The sequence below is a fragment of the Grus americana genome, chromosome 11 (genome assembly GCF_028858705.1).
Source record: "Grus americana isolate bGruAme1 chromosome 11, bGruAme1.mat, whole genome shotgun sequence".
NCBI lineage: Eukaryota > Metazoa > Chordata > Aves > Gruiformes > Gruidae > Grus > Grus americana.
Window position 1 is genome coordinate 10,674,344 of NC_072862.1, and position 15,955 is coordinate 10,690,298.

The 15,955-nt window shown below is 46.4% G+C and overlaps 2 protein-coding genes across 6 annotated transcripts in view; one reads left to right on the top strand and one right to left on the bottom strand.

Annotated features, from left to right (window-relative positions):
• Window positions 1–2,267: 2,267 nt before the first annotated feature.
• On the bottom strand, window positions 2,268–14,297 carry SLC25A20 (solute carrier family 25 member 20). Its single transcript, XM_054837639.1, has 9 exons — window positions 13,836–14,297; window positions 13,042–13,134; window positions 10,954–11,081; window positions 8,691–8,781; window positions 7,600–7,717; window positions 6,275–6,347; window positions 5,553–5,662; window positions 3,969–4,093; window positions 2,268–3,454 (listed from the first exon to the last, which is right to left on the bottom strand). Exons 1-9 carry the CDS (start codon window positions 13,938–13,940, stop codon window positions 3,392–3,394), a joined length of 906 nt encoding a protein of 301 aa, XP_054693614.1. The 5' UTR covers window positions 13,941–14,297; the 3' UTR covers window positions 2,268–3,391.
• Window positions 14,298–14,344: 47 nt separating this feature from the next.
• Window positions 14,345–15,955, top strand: part of ARIH2 (ariadne RBR E3 ubiquitin protein ligase 2) — a 34,901-nt gene continuing 33,290 nt past the window's right edge. The window contains exon 1 of one of the 5 annotated variants that reach the window (XR_008578758.1): window positions 14,345–14,470. The gene's annotated coding sequence lies outside the window, so the exon portion shown is untranslated. Of the gene's footprint in view, window positions 14,471–14,816; window positions 14,993–15,173; window positions 15,381–15,955 lie in introns of those variants that run through there. The other 4 variants (XR_008578757.1, XM_054837634.1, XM_054837635.1 and 1 more) reach the window with 4 other exon arrangements.

Consider the following 15,955-nt stretch of genomic DNA (forward strand, 5'->3'; position numbering starts at 1 on the left):
TGCTGCTCTGTACCATTAACCTGCACATCTGCTACCTTGATTCCCACAAGAAGCTGGGCAATTAGAAAATAATGTTTGAATGCAAATCTGAGCTTCTGAAAGCATGAGAGTCCTCACTGTGCAGGAAACTCTACCTGAGGAGAAATCCCTCTCTCATTCTGAGGCTGCACACACCAGGGGCAAGGATTTGGCAAATTTTGTATGGCAGAATCTTGAGAGACACAAGCAGCTTTTTAAACATTTCCAGGGTGCCTGGGTTTCAGGTTTTGACCAAGCAGATGTGTCTGACCAGCCTTCCCAAAGCTCCTCTCCTCCCACCACTGTTTTTGGAAAGCCGCTCCTCATTCCTCATTTCCTTCTTCCATATTTTACTTATCTAAAAGCACCAAATGAAATGAAGGACGTTAAACAGCCAGAATTTTATCATGCAAAATACAAAGCTCTGCAAAAACTTCAGATTAGGGAGAATATAATTGGGATAATTGAAATTGGAAAAAGGATCTGAAATGCTTTTTTAAAAAAAGTATTAAAAGGGATAGCTCAGCAGAAGGGAGATAGTTTACAGTTACTGGTAACAACTGCAGCATTAGAGAGCGTAGGGATTTCTCCATCTTTCAGAGCAGACACTGCTTAAGGCCAGAGACGGGCGAGCCCGAGCTGGTGACAGCACAGCCATGGTAAGTGCTGGAGCACCATGCCGGAGGCCAGCACACAGACTAAGGCTCCACACTGCCCTAAGGGAAGAGCTGTGCTCTTCACCCCAGCACCTGAATCCAGGGCATCACTAGGTCCTGACTTGGTTCCCAAGAATTAAATGTTTTTCGCAGACTGCAGCACTCCAGACTATTAGGATTGGGACGGGAGGGAGCAGCTCATCTCCAAGCCTGGAGGATCACAGTCTTCCTCAGCAGGACAGATGGGGAGTAGAGGCTCCTACCTTCCAGCTGCCTGTCTCTCCTGACAGACACGTAAAACGTTTGCAGCCTGACTTGGAAAGTTGCAGCTGCTACAAATGGACGCGGTGGCCTGCCAGCAGCTGCTGGTGGGCTGGCTTCCTTGTGTCTGACCTTGCCTTTGGACCTGCAGGTTTGTGCATCCTGCTGACAGCCCCAGACAGCCATCTGCTGGGCAACTGCATCATAAACCAACCTAGAGCAGCTTTTACAACTAGGATGATTATGCTTCAGTTCCTCCTACCTTCCTGTGAGATTAGGAGCTCCGCAGGATGCGTTATATGACAGGGCAGCTGGAATAGGCAGCGTTAACCATCAGTGTCTGGAATTTTAAGAGAGGAGGGGCTGAGTCTGTGCGTGTCTGTCCCTGCCAAGAAGCGTCAGTGTTTCTGGAACATGTAAGTGAAAGGGAAGGAAAAAGTTCAGCTTTGTAACACTGCTTCAAGCTGAAAGTAACTTCTACGCATCACAGCCCAAGCACAGAAGTCAGAAAGGTGGCCAGAGCAGCTAGGGAACCAAAGCAGTACAGGAGAGCATTTGGTGGTCAGGAAGCAGAGAGCCATAAAAGCAGACCTGGTCCTCTTGAAACTTACTGGATTTAGCCTCAGTAAACCTAGAGTTGTGTTTAAAACCATCTGAAAGATTAATGTCCTTTAATCACTTCTCTCAACCAGCATCAACTCAGTGTTCATGCTTTAGTATTTCATTCATCCATCGCCGCAGTGACTTTGAGAAGCAGAGGCAGCAGCAGGTTACCAAGCAGCAAGGAACAGGGAAGGTCCATGGCAGGTGAGGCGGCAGCAAGGGCACGGAGGCAGCTCCAAGCAGCTGAGATTTTCCCACACCAGGGGCTAGCCCACCCTGTAACACACAAGAGGTGGACTCTGGGGAAGGCAGGTTCCCTTCTGCTCCTTCCAAAGAACTGGGAGGGAAAGTGCGATTCATGGCTTCTGCAGCACCTTTGGGTGGAAGGTATTTAGGGCTGACCCTGCCTGTGGGAAGACCAGGTGAAGATTGTCTCCTAATGGTAGGAGACCTTCCACAGGCAAGATGTGTTACTCAGTGTCTGGCTTTATACAGCTGCGGCCACAACACAGCGCCTAACAGGGCTTGTATGACAAACATGGGAAGTGCAGAACATTCATTTCCACGGCTCGTGTCGGACAGCCAGGAATCCAAAAGGCGAGGGGTTAACAATTAAAGACAGCACGGCACAACTTACTTCCCAATCCATCTCAGAATTAAGAATTGGAAAACTTTTGCAAACCTAACCATGCACGACCACGCAAAAAAGTAAGTGAACTGAAGCACGCATTCTAGCCAAGCAGCAGCTAGCTTTATTGAGTTCCAGTAACACTGCATCAAAACCAAAAGAAGTTAAAGTTGCATTTTGCTTCTTAGCATTACTCATTTCTCAAATGAAAATGTGATTATGTTTAATAATATAAAGAGAAAGTGATTAAACTGAGGAACAGGAGCAAGAATAAAGTTAGACAAGACTGCAGAGCCAGTGTCTCCTTCACGTATCCCCCTCGTGTCAGAGAAAGTGAGTTCTTGGAAGTCCTGTTAATTTTCTCAGGTCAGGGATTGAACCCCAGGACACAGCATGTGATGAATCAAATCTGTCGTGGGTTGCTGTGAACCACACTGTACTTTTGCAATCGCATTTGAGATATCTTCAGTGGGACAGGAAGGGATTTCAGAGAAAAGTTCAGGTTAATCAAACACATTTCCCCACTGGCTGCCACAGTGAAGCTCAGTACAAATGTTAAGCATAATTCATATCTCCTCCTAGTTCCACAGAAAAGATCAGTGTGCAGGACCTGATACGGTATCTGTAATACCTCTCAACCCACTGAAACATAGCTCTGGCCCCCTCTGCTTAGTCCTGTGCTGCATTACACGCGTATAAGATTAAAGCCACTGTCAACATAGAAATAGCCACAACTAAAAAACTACAAGAGATGAGAATGCTATCTGACATTGCTTGTAGATACTAGTATGTGCAGCTGCTAACTCATGCCCTGAGAGTTAAGTACACACTGCCAAACAATTATTTTAAGGAAGTTTTTCAGCATTAATAGCTACATGTTTCTTCAGTAAACAAAGAATTACATTTTAAGAAGTGTCCCCTTCTTCCATGAGGAAGTACTTAAGGTAGTGTGTGTAATAGTGACAGCTGTCTGTTAGCAGCAGTACTGCTGTGGTACATCAGCTCAGAAGACAAAGTGTATCACCTCTAACTCCTCATCAACTCCATCTCAGAGCTTCAGCTTACACTTCTGAACGGCACATAGCACCACCTAAAGAACGTGAGGAAGGCCAAAAGGTATTAGGCAAGCAATCATTCCTGAAACTTCAAGTGATCATTCATTTATTCCTTTGAGGCAGACTTGCACTCTCTTCCTTCTCTCTAATTTCCAAAGACGTCCTAGTCTTCATAGACCTGGTGCGATCCAGTTAAGAAACTTCATGGCAACTTCAAAACCAAGAAAACATGCCTGGAAAAGAGAACATACAGAACAAATAAGGATTCTAAAACCCTATCCCAAACAAGGTTTTTGAAATACAGCACTATAAACACCTGACGTGGCTGATGTGGAAGGAGGAAGAGAACAAAAAAAGGTCTTAAACCAGACGCAAGAATTCTACTACATCCCTCCACGCAAAGGCAGACCTTCTACTCTGTTAGACTCATTATTGAAGAAGCCAGTCCAAACTTATCCACCCATTTCTGTCTTCCACTGGTGGATGTACAATCAGACCAGAAATGCTATCTGAATGAATTAACAAAGGGCTTTCATGCAAAGCGTCAAAGGAAGGTTTACTTGGTGTTCCCCCTAGATTAAGGTGCATTTTTAGAACCTGGACACCAACAGCCAAAAGTACCTGCAGTGACAAGAGTCTCACTGAAATGGTACAAGAGAAGCAGCCAGTCATCTCCTCTACAGACTGCAAATATTCACTGTGAGCGGCCAGGTCCCCAAAGCCCATCTGGAATTGCAATTTACTTACCGCATTAGCTGGAAATGCCCTGATCATTACAGCCGTGAAGCCCTTATACAGAGATGCAACTCCTTCCTCTCTGATAAGTTCTCTCAGCACATCTCTAAAGCCATTTGGGTATTTTCCTGGAGGAGCTGAAAGGGATACAAAATACGTTAGCTAAAACGCATGGCAGTCACAAATGCTGAAGGATGTGGTATATGTAACAGCCCGGGATTTTCAACGGGTTCATATTGCTATACTATCCAGTGACACCAGAACCCAAGCATTGCTGAAGCTACGTTGTGAAAACATCTGCTTGGGGAAATTATCTATTTCAGTCAAAAGCAAGCAAACAAAAAAAGACACCTTACTAAAGACTCGGTAAACAGAAGGTAAGTGCTCACCATCACCACAAAGAATTTACCTAATCAAGACATTGAGGGGGCAGGGAAGAAAGGAGAATAACTTTTGTCAGGGTTGGACGTCTGAGCTGTTACTTGTGCCACTGATCACAGCTCTCCCAAGAGCTGCAATTAGGAAACAGGAAGGTCAGATATAAAAATTGATGGCTTGTTTATAAGAAACAGAAAATGATCCTATCACATGCCCCAGCCAAGAAAAGCAACAAACTTCAAGTGAAAAAGCACAGGCTGTTTTAATGCTGATATTACACAGATTTGCTTAGGTGTTTTTAAAGAGTTATTTTATTCAAAGAACAAGTTCTTCCTTCTCCTGACACTGCTCTGGAAAGTACTGCCTCTGCCAGCTGTCCAAACAAGTACTCCACAAACCAACCCAGTTAAACAGAACCACCATTAAAGCACATCATCTATACAGCAGCATCGGGGATTGGCTCAGCAGAATAGAGATGCAAAGCTGTGATGTATTTCACGCTCAGCCCTTGGTACGATATCAAACAACCACAGCAGCCATTATTCAGAGAAAAGGAAGTTTCCTGCACTAGATTATCATGATCCATGACTCAAAAAAACGGTTACTGTACAGCAGAGAGCTAAGTCCACAGACAGAGAATACGAGGAGCCTTAACAAAAATATTCATTGAGTAGGACTCCCAGAGAAACCAACAAAAAACCTGTCAAACTTCCCTGAAGGTCAAGACCTGGGGCCATCCTCACTATAACTAGGCCACAGATAATTCAGAGCAGATCTGCTAGTCTAAAAGCGATGCTCCCAGCAAGGCATGTCCAGTTACTATAAATTTCAGATAGCACAGGCTACAATTTATACAACTATGACACTGAAATAACAAAACCTCTCAAAGAATTACATTTGTAATAAAACAGCCATGACAAGCTGTTCTATTATTATGACTTCTATGCTTAGGTTTCAAAACAAGTATCTCAAATCAGGATCATCATATTAGCAGGGAAGCAGAAACACAGAAGTGCAGCCTGGTTTGCCAAAAATTTGTGAGGAAACCAACTAAAAAGTTAGGAACACACTTGGGGTTTTCATGTTCTTGTCTCAAGCAGTGCTCAAGACATGCTGCCTGCCAGATGCCATGCTCAGATGACATCTTCCATCGCGGCCTTGCCCATCCCCAGGAGCATCGCACTGAGTGTGGCTGTGACAAGCTGGCATGCAACTCACCAGTCTGGAAACGGGATTTCAGCACGTCTGGTGGAATGGCAACTGCCCAGTTGAAGATCCCAGCCAGGCCCCCAGCAAAGAGGATCCTAGGTGCACTGAGGTCACTCACACTGTGGCAGGATTGGGGTGGGAGGAAAAAGAAAAAAAGGAAAAAAATAAAAGAAAGGAAACAGTAAAAACTCATCTGTTATGACTAACGTGACAACGAAAGAGGCAGCCTGGCTGACAGCCAGAAGGCAGCACAATGCTGCAGATGCAGACAGTGCAGTATCTGAGCAAGACTGCCAGAATCCGAGTCCTGGGGGCAAAATGTACTAACTCCACCCTAACGGTTCAAATCTTTAGAAAAAAAAAAAAAACCAAACAACCCCACAACCCCCAAAAAACCAACCAACCCCCAAAAACCCCCACACCACAAAAAAACCCCAACAACAAACCCCCCCCAGCTCTTGTGCACGCACAGGGGTGGAAGCAAAGAGACCTACTTTAAGTATTCTTTACTTGGCTAATAAGATCCAAGGTGAAAATCTGAGAGAAACTCAGAATACTATTTTAATTGTCAGTTAACCCCAGACTAAAACAGCTCAAGTCACAAAACAAGTGACCTTTTTTTTAAAAAAAATTTGTTTTGAGGATACTGCTCTAAATCTCTTCATAACTGGGGAGATTAATCAGCAGTGTCTGGGAAGTCCAGAAAATGATGACTGTGAGATTTCACTAACCTCTTTCCCTCAGGGGTCAGAATGTTCTTCAGCCATTCGTACGTCATGAAGTACATTCCGCTGGCTGGGACGTCTAGTGGGTAAACAACAAAGACTGTGAGTAGTGGGAAACGAAATGAAGCCTAGAGGCACAGCAGCCCCGTGCCAGCTCAGCAACACCACTAAGTACATTCAGATTCCTTTTCTGAACCTCCTCTACAAACAAAATCTTCTGTTGCTCTAGACAGAGGAGCCTGAACTTTCCCAGGGACAGAGGTGCTAAAGGCAAGAACTGGGAGAATATCTGTTCTCAAGCACTTCTGTCAGCAGCCTTTCAAATCAGACTATAACCTGCCCGCTGGCCGTTAGGCTAATGATGAGACAGCTCTAAGCTTTCTTAATTACTGCAAAGCAGATCAGAATAGTTCAGGAACTTCAAGAGTTTTTCACGCTATTTGTTCTAATGGTTCTATTTTGTTCTGGGGTTTTTTGGGGGGTTTTTTTGGGTGGTTTTTTTTTGTAATTAATGCATTTTGTAAAGATATTCCCGCAGCCCACTCTTAGCTCATGCCTGAACCGGAGAACCAGCCTCTGGCTAGGGACACCACCAGAGTTACATTGCTAGCTGTGACACTACTAGGAGAAGCAGAGCATAGAACAAATTCCTAAACGGAGATATAAAAACACAGAAATTTCAGCATATGCTTGGAAAACATGGCCCCAGTGCAGGGAACAATCTAAAGCTTTTCAAAGGAGAAAGTACTGAAACACATAAAGGATTCAGTGTCTAGCACGACAGATACTGTGAGAGGGGTGTTGACATCCTTGTTGTTGTTGTGAGAGAGGTCATGACATCCCAGTCCAAAATAACCCACACTCAAGCGGGTAGAAAGTATAACTGCTGTAATCACATCTTTTAAAGCAGTCAGCATTATACAGCAACAGTCACAGACAGCCACAATCCTTCTCCCAAGGAAGGAAAAAAATAGGAAAGAAAAAAGAAAAGAAAAAAAGCCCACTTCTGTATTTTTCTTTTCTCTTTGTTCTCTCTGCTCCTCTCCTGAAGTCTCTCATTCCTCTTGGCTTCTCAGATCTTAATTACTTCCTATATCCCTCTGATCCTTGTCATCTAATCTCTTCCTCACTCACTGAGAATCTCATGTTTATTTCTCAGTCCCTTTGAGGCACTGGAGTGGCTCTGCAGACTGCAAAAAAAAAAACAGAAAAAAGGGTGACACAGCATCTCCAGTTGGCTAAACGGACAGTGAGATCTATGACGCTGTGTCAGGCTCCTTATCTTAAAGTACCCCATGCAGAAGAAGCATCAGAACGTCTCCATCAGTTACCTCGCATGAGGGTGAGCACTGTCCCCTTGTACACGCCACGAATCCCAGCCTCGCGGTACAGCTGTTTTGCACAGTCCAAAGAGCCACTGTATTTAGTTTCACCCGTAGCTGCCTGGATCTGAAGGATTAAAGTGATAGTTTCTGACTGGTGAAGGTTTCTGGCTGGTGAACAATCATTCAGTTAAGAGTTAGAAAGCCACATGTGTGTTTCCAGAGAGGAAAGAGCACATACTCGTTCCACAGGCCCTCCTGCGTATGAAACTTCTACGTCACTTCCTCAAACAGCGCTCTCCCATTCAAGCTGAGGATATGTTTACCGTTCCATGCAGCAGCTAGATTCTCCCTTATTTTTCCCCAGTGTAAGTTTGAAACAACTGAAGTCATAGGTAATTCTACACTTGCACTGACAAAAAGTAGCCTTCAAATAGTGAAATTCAAACAATTTCTATGTGTATAAAAGCTTCTGTGATAATATCACCTCTGTCAGAACTAACACATGACCACCTATCACCATACTAACAGAGTTCAACAGAGTTGGAAATGAGCAAAGCATCCCACCTCTGCTAAAGATGTTATTTTCATTTGTTCAGGTTTACATTTTCCCACAATACTTTAAAAACCCTGGAGGAGGTGTAGAGCTAACAGTCACCCAAACATTAGAAAACTATTTCATGTATTTTGAAATGCATTCCTTAGTTATGTATTGGGAAGTTGTCAAGGTAACAGAAAATCTTTATACTAGAAAGAGTTTTATGATCTGGTAGTTTGGCTTTTTTTTAAAAAAAAGAAGTTTCATTCTGAAAAACTGGACTTTTCCATACTCTGAAGTGGACTGAGGCATCCACCGATGCCTCATATAATGCCACAGGCTTGTGCTCTGTAAAATGAATAGAGCAATGAATGCTGTATGAACTTATACTGGCATGGCGAGTTTGTATAATGCTTCTTTGTGACACAGTTGCATTACATGACAGTTGTCTCAGTCCTGTCAAAAAACAGAACAGGGTAAATGCACTAACCAAAGAAGTTCCTGGCATGGAAAGACAAGACCCCTAAAATTAAATTCCCATCACCACCATCCAATGCCTTACCTGTAAAAGGCACTTGATTCTTTCTCCTGGAGCCATGATTACTGTTGTGAACACTCCTGACAACATGCCAGCAGCAAACAGCTGAGGATATCTGCCCCGAGGAAACAGAAGAGACCCTAACACAACACAGTACACAGGAAACGAAGGGCAGAAAAACCCCTGTATCACCAGATCATGCTGTTCCGCACAAGGCTGACAGTGGAACTAGAAATACATCCACTGCTTTTGATCAGTGCAGAAGCTCCTCATCAGTGCATAATTACAGCTAAACATTTAGGATCTCTAGGATTGAAAGCCCTGGTTCCCACAGCAACCATAACTCAGCTCTTCACATCCATTGTATTTGCTAATATTCCTTGTACCTGCATTTTTTGCTACAGCATTTCTCATTCTTTTTTATGCTCAACAGTCCTTTCCTCCTCCAGCCTCTCACACTCTTCTCAGTGACCCCAGCTTCCACATATATTCCTGCTTGTGCAGCCAGGAGCTGTAATCTCTCAGTCCCTCACTCCTTCAGCCTCTGCCATTGTCAAGTCTGTCCTATCAACCTGCCATCATCGCACACATTCTGCACCTGCTTTCAAGCGGCAAAGTCTCCATGACAAAAATCCCTTTAACAGACTGAGTTTCTCCATCACAAACTCATTTTTACATCCAACATCCTGCTACCTTCCCAAGCAAGATGACCCAATATCTCCAATTAATTAAACTCCACACCTCTCACTTCCCTCCACTTGCCCAAGAGATGGCATTCTATTCAGTTTTTCCAATTCTTACATCTTTCTTTGCTCTTAAATTCCCACTAAGTCTTCCAGACATCCCTCACCACTCACCTCCTGCTCAAACTAAGCTTTGAGTTTTCTAACTCACTTTGGGATTATTCATCCCCAGAAAAGATAGAACAGGCTCCTCAAGTTTCTTTCCATCTCTTTCCTTCCAAAACTTCCCTTAAAAAAAAAAAAATCAACACAGAGAACCACTGCCATCCTGCCTGCCTCTAGACCCATAACCATGGCGCTAAGAGTCCAACCCTTCTTTTTGGACCTCACATCCCAGGCACACTGTATCTTACCGTGTAAAGTCTGCACCCAAGGTACAGCACAGTTGGGCACAACGACAGTTCCACCATTTGTTGACCTTTGCTCTTTCTCTCTCACAGCTCTGCTAGGGAGGAGTTCTGTGTAAAGACTCAAAAAACTACGCTGCCCTGCTCCAGCTTGCTCCTTAAAACTTCCCTTTGGTATGATGTGTATAAAACACAAGGCACTGAGGTGATAAGGCTGCTGGAAATAAGCCCATTTGTTTCCTTGTATTCTCCACTCCTTATTGTTTCCCTTGTCTTACTCTTCAGCCTTGTCTGCATGAGGACACTACCGCGGTAAAATGGAGTGCCCCAGCATCTCGGCACTGCTTCCCTCTGAGCAGAGGGAGCTCACTCCATTTCACAGCAGCGGCTAGTGCTGTACAGCAGCCCCTGCGCAGGTAAGGCTCTGACAGAAACCCCACCTCCCCACCCCACCACGCTTGGCTCAACACAATGGACTCCTGCTTTCTGACAGAGCTCCTATGTATTCCACAAATAATAGAATAAAATGTTGCTAAGCTACAGTTCTGTTCCTGTAGAGCTATAAATCACAACTTGGCAAAGAAGTCAAGGGACTACTTTATGGGTGGGGGGCTTTCTTCATGCACGAAGTTAGCTTGTAGAAAACCACACAAAGTTTTCATAGCTTCCCATCTCTTTTCCAGGTTAGACATGCCTGAGAGGAGGGCAGCTCATAAACACCTCTTTTCAGAAATTAATAATAAAACATTTCTATGGCTATTATTATATCCTAACATAAGGACACAGCAAGAGTCACAACTAACAAGGAAAAGCGAATCAGGACTGTGAACGTTGTCAAAACTGCTTGACCATGAATTTATTTCTCCCATAGTTTCTGTTAAGAGCAAAACCGTTGGCAGGCAATCATTATGTAACTCGCACTGTACTCATCTAAAACGGAATTGTTCCTTAATAGCTCGCTCTTGCGTAGAAAGGGAATTGCATAGCACCTGCCCACATGCTGTCTGTTTTTAGCCTGTGCCATCAGTCCCACGCTTCCAGAAGCATTAAAACACACCAGTGTTTTATTTTTTTAGAACTATATTTATAACTAGGAGAAGAGACAAATTTACACCACAACTCAATGTACGGCAATAAAGCAGGCTGCAAGAGCCTTAGGGTGCCTTTCCCAACTGTCTGATTAACTCAGAAACTCACGTCAAAATGTCATCAGGTTTTGTCTGTTGGAGTCTTTTTCCCAAGCCAAATCCAAAGAAGCACACAGCAAACATAGGTGTCACTCCGATAATAGGAGCTGCCATTCCTCTATATAAGCCTCGGACTCCCTGTAAGAAACGTTATCACAGGAATTATTACGTTTTACATAGACTTTGCACACATTTCAACTTATTGAGAAGCAAAAGGCTACAATACAGGAAAGTATCAGTCAGACGGTCAAATTAATCAGAGGAATAACAGGGTCTATTGTTCATTTGCAATTATATGTGCTTAGCTGAGGCTCAGGGCCTGTTGCAGAGCAAAGCTATCCTTCCTGGAAAACACTGGCCCCACCTATACCCTTTTGTTCCAATGCTGTTCAACCTGTACTTACATCTCAAGTATGAGGAAGTTAAGTTAAAAGCCACCTGAATAATAGTCCTAATAGATCACGTCAAAATTATTCTCTCAGATACATACAAAAACACACAAGTGCTTTATCAACAGGTCATCAAATGCAACAGTGTAAAATCCTGACACTGAGTCTGAGAACGCTGAATTGAATTCACTCTTTAGATAAAGGAAGAGCCAGGGAGACTAACCTGAACTACTTCACTGCCCACACAAACTCAATTTGGAATGAGTTCAAAAGAATATTTTTTTTCTTTCCTTCCCCAAGTCAAAACTTTTTCACCATACAACTTTACATTCCTGATGTTTCCCTTCATCAGCCTGAGCAGATGAAAAATTCTAATGCAGACCCCAGCAGTAGCATTTATTTCATGTATCTTGCCTTTGAACTGAACTTTTTCTAATAAAAAGGAGAGTTATCTTTCCAGATGAAGGCTAGATGCACAAATTAAATATTTGCTGGTCCATCCAGCCCTTCCTTCCCCCCCAAATAAATCAGTGTACCCCAGTACACGTCTGTACGCTTACAGGCACAACTGACTCTGTAATGAAATTGTATCTGGCTGACAAAGATCAGACACTCCTGCTCAACCCTCCCATGAGCACTGGGAAACAAAAGGCCTTGGCAGAGAGGTTTAATACTTTTCTTTATAGAAACTGATGAGTATTGAGTAGGAGTAGAGAGGCAGCATTACTTTTGAACTTCACATCACGAGGCTATTATTATGGTTCGGCTCTGACGTCCGTGCTTCAGCAGGGGTGTTAAAAACCACAAGGGATTCAGAGCTAGCAAAGCATTTCAGCGCTTTGTGGGAGAGACTAGGGAAGCAAGATTTCCTTTGGTTATATAACAACCTGTTAATACCATAATGAAAGCAGATTTCAGATATGAGGCAGATCTTTCATTGAACAGAGTTACCTAACAAGATCCAGTGGTTAGAAATTAGACTTCAGACTAGTAAACAAACAGCTGGGCTTCATAGCCATTGTTTCCAAATGGCAAAGAGCTGCTGAGAAAACCTATGAAGTAGAAAACTGGATTCTATGTCATGTAAAGTCTTTAAACCAAGGCTGTGTGCCTTTCTAAAAACAAAATAGGCTATAGTTCAATCACATGATATGGCTGCTTCAGCAGTGAAACCCACTGTCCACCTTCTGAAGAAGATTGAACAAAACTACTATAATTGACCCTCTGTTCTCAAAAAAAAAAAAAATCTGTTAATTAATGCTCCTCTGCTGTCTCATAGATGGCATAGCACATTATAGAAGAAAGTAAAAGTACTGTTTGTATCAACAAAAGTCATTTTGATCCCTGTTTTGGGATTTCCAAAGACAACTCCAAATACCAAAGACAACAAGATTCCAACTACAACCACAAAGCCAGCAAACAACTGCCAACATTCACTCCAGTCTCTAACTTCAGATATTAATATCATGCTATTTCAAACCAAAAAGCATTTCTTAACAAAACAAGACACGCACCTGGAGTACGTGAATGCTAAGTATCCCCCAAGTTTTATAATCTGCTTAACAATCTTAATTAGAATCAATTCAACTGATAACCCAAGAATTGTATCATCTCTGGGAGGCAACATTCCCACACGATTCCACTCCTGCAACCTACGGGCACAACCGATATTTTTGGCAGGCGTTGCAGATGACATGCTAACACCGTACCTCTCCAACAAGAGTCTTTCTGAAGCAGTCGAAGGTCCCAGAATAGAGCGGAGGCTGACCGGGCTGCGGCTTAGGCTGGGTTTGCAGTCGGACCTAGTAAGACAGGATAGGAAAAGGTTGTTGTATTAAGTATTACTGTCTAAACTTTGATTCAGAGAACACCTCTATACGACTGTTACGGAGTAAGTTTTGTGACCGGACTTTATGATATTGGTGGAGAGATTAACATCATTTTGGCCCTTCGCAGAAGAGACTGAATTTTAATGTCTTTCATTTAACAGCTAATGTATTTAACTGATTAATTGCTGGGATGACGTCAGGATAATAACCCCACCTCAACACCTCATAGCTAACGCAGCGTCACTGCTCAGCTTCCCGACACACCGAACGCGTGGGCATACTCTCCTTCTGGACCCTGGTTTCACCGCCCCGGTCACCCCCGGCCTGCCTCTGGCCCAGGACCACGGGGGTGACCGGGGCCGCCAGGAACATCGACGCCGTTTTTATGATTTTTACTACAAACCGGCCGCTGACGGGACCCGGCGGCCGCCACGCCGGCAGGGGGCGCCCCACGATGCACGCCGGGACGTTAGGCCCCGCCCCCCGCAGTGCCCACCGGGAAGTGTTGTCTCCCCCGCGGTGCCCGCCGGGGCGTGTAGTCTCCCGCCACAGCCCGCCTCCCCGCCGGGAAGCCTTGCTGCTCCTCGCGCAGTGCTCGCCGGGAAGCGTAGTCCTCCCTCCCGCTACCGCGGACCGGACGGCACCGAGCACCGGGCCCCGCGCTGCCGCCTCACCTTGATGGTGTCCAGCGGGTGCCCCACGAACACCAGGCAGACGCCCCCGAAGCCGCCAGCGAAGAAGTTCTTCACGGGGCTGATGGGCTGCGGCTGCTTCGCCATGGTGGCAGCGGCGGGTGAAGAACGGGGCCGGGGCGCTGCGTCCCCGCCGAGCCAGTGCCGCCCCCTCCGCCCCGCGACCTTTACCCCAGTGCCGGGCCGCACGGCACGCCGGGATACTGGGGGAGGTGAGCGTGGGGCAGGCCGGGATAGTGGCGGCCCCCGCCCGCGGTGGTGCGGTGGCGGCGGCCCCTTCCCCTGCCGCGGTGCTCGGCGCTGTCATCGAGCGCTGTCACCGGCCGAGGCTGGGCCACCAGCGCCTCCAGAGGGTGCTGAACTGGTACCCTGGGGCGATCCCGCGCCGCTGGCCCGCCCACCCGTCCCGCCCCCAGCGGTTCCGTTGCCTCCCCTCCCCCTAGCCCGGCGCAGTGGCCCGGCCCAGCCCGGCGGCGGCTCCGGCTCTGGCCCCGCCCGGCGGAAGTGACGCCACGCGAAGGCCGGTGCTTCCGGCGTGCAGGCAGTGGCGGCCCGGCAGGAGGAGCCCGGGGCGCCGCTCCCTGCCTCTGCCGCCCGGCCGCGCTCTGCGGCGCCCGGTAAGTGCGGGGGGCGCTCGGGCCACGCTGCGGGGGGGGGAGGCGGGGGGGACTCCCGGTGGGGCGGCCTGTGCCGCGCCGTCCTGCTGTGGCGGGGAGCCGGGGGCGCCCGGTGAGCGCCGCCGCTGCCGCCTGCCGGGCCCGCGTCCCTCAGCGGGAGGCGGTGCGGGCCCGGACGGCGGGGCAGGTCCCGGGACGGAGCGAGTCCGGCGTGAGGGACGCGGTGCCGCTTCTCTGTAACTTCGACTCAGTTTGGCGCTCAGCCCTGGAGCCGGTGCCGAGGTCTGGCTGCCCGGGGGAGCAGAGGAGACCGTGAGCTCTCAGACCGGCACTCGGTACGGGCGGCGAGTGGGCTATGCTGGGGCTCCCTGCTCGCCCCGCCACCGTTCGGACAGCCACCTCCACAGCTCCCTTCTCTCCCCCAGTTTTCCTGGGTTTTCTTCTTACAAATATGCCCTTCTGGCTGTGTGGGACAAGCGCAGGATTTAGGCTCCCGTACATTACAAAAGAAACGGACCTGAGGTAACTTAAATGGACTGGGTTCCTTTCTGTTCCAGTGGAAGGAAGGCTTGATTAAGTATGTGTAAAATAACTTGTTAAAAGTGGTGGTGGATTAGAAAGTACAAGAGTGAAATGGCTTAGAGGAGTTGGGAAGGACGAGGCAGTCGTGATAGTCTGAACAAAGACTGGGAAGTGGGAGGAGAGCGTGTAGATTCACGGGGGATGTGTGATATGGCTGCAAGGAGGTCTCTGCAGAGTCATCTGTGGTGGAAAGGATGGGGGATGTTGTTTCTAGTTTCTCACTCTTGGGATGAAAAAATCCTATCAAAATACTCAGTGGAGGAAGAAATGGCAAGGTATGCGTGCTGCGTGTGTGAAGAAGCAATTGAAGATGATCTGCGGATTACAGGTTTGAGTGACATTGACAAAGATGCGATTAACAGCGATAGCAAGTGTGGAGTTGGGGTCGTAGATGGCTGCAGAGAAGAGAGAGTCAGCCCATTTGAAGTTTACATGGATAAGTAGTTCAGGAGGTAGACTTGAGTTAGACTTTATTTCAGAATTATCGATAAAGAAGTGAAAGAAGACAAAGCCATCTCAAATCGCTGTGAAATATCAACAGAAAAAGTAGTAGTATCCTACAAAGCATTTACTAGAGAAATACTACAGAGGCAGATACAGAGGGCAAGAGATAGGGAAAGAATGATGTAGTATGACAAGAAACGAGGTGGGATAATGTAATTTACTGTGTCTAATGGTGGTGAGGTCAGAGACAGACTGATGGTGTTAATAAGAATTGGTGTTGCCAAGCAGGAGTCAGCAAGAGGGCATCTCCGTGGAGCTGATACGCGGCAGAGCGTGGGGGGGGGGATGTGTTTATGAGCTCCTGCAGGGAGAGGGGATTAAATTGTATCAGTGGTAGTGAAGATGAGGGAGTATCTTGGATGGAGGCGGTAAAGGAGGACTTCATCCTCCCTTGGGTAG

Bases quoted from the DNA above. Each gene is read 5' to 3' on its own strand.
- SLC25A20 (XM_054837639.1), bottom strand. From the start codon at position 13,940: ATGGCGAAGCAGCCGCAGCCCATCAGCCCCGTGAAGAACTTCTTCGCT. The intron at 13,135-13,835 runs GTGAGGCGGCAG...CTGTCTTACTAG, and splicing joins ACCCGCTGGACACCATCAAG to GTCCGACTGCAAACCCAGCC. The intron at 4,094-5,552 runs GTGAGTTGCATG...TATCCCTTTCAG, and splicing joins GAAATCCCGTTTCCAGACTG to CTCCTCCAGGAAAATACCCA.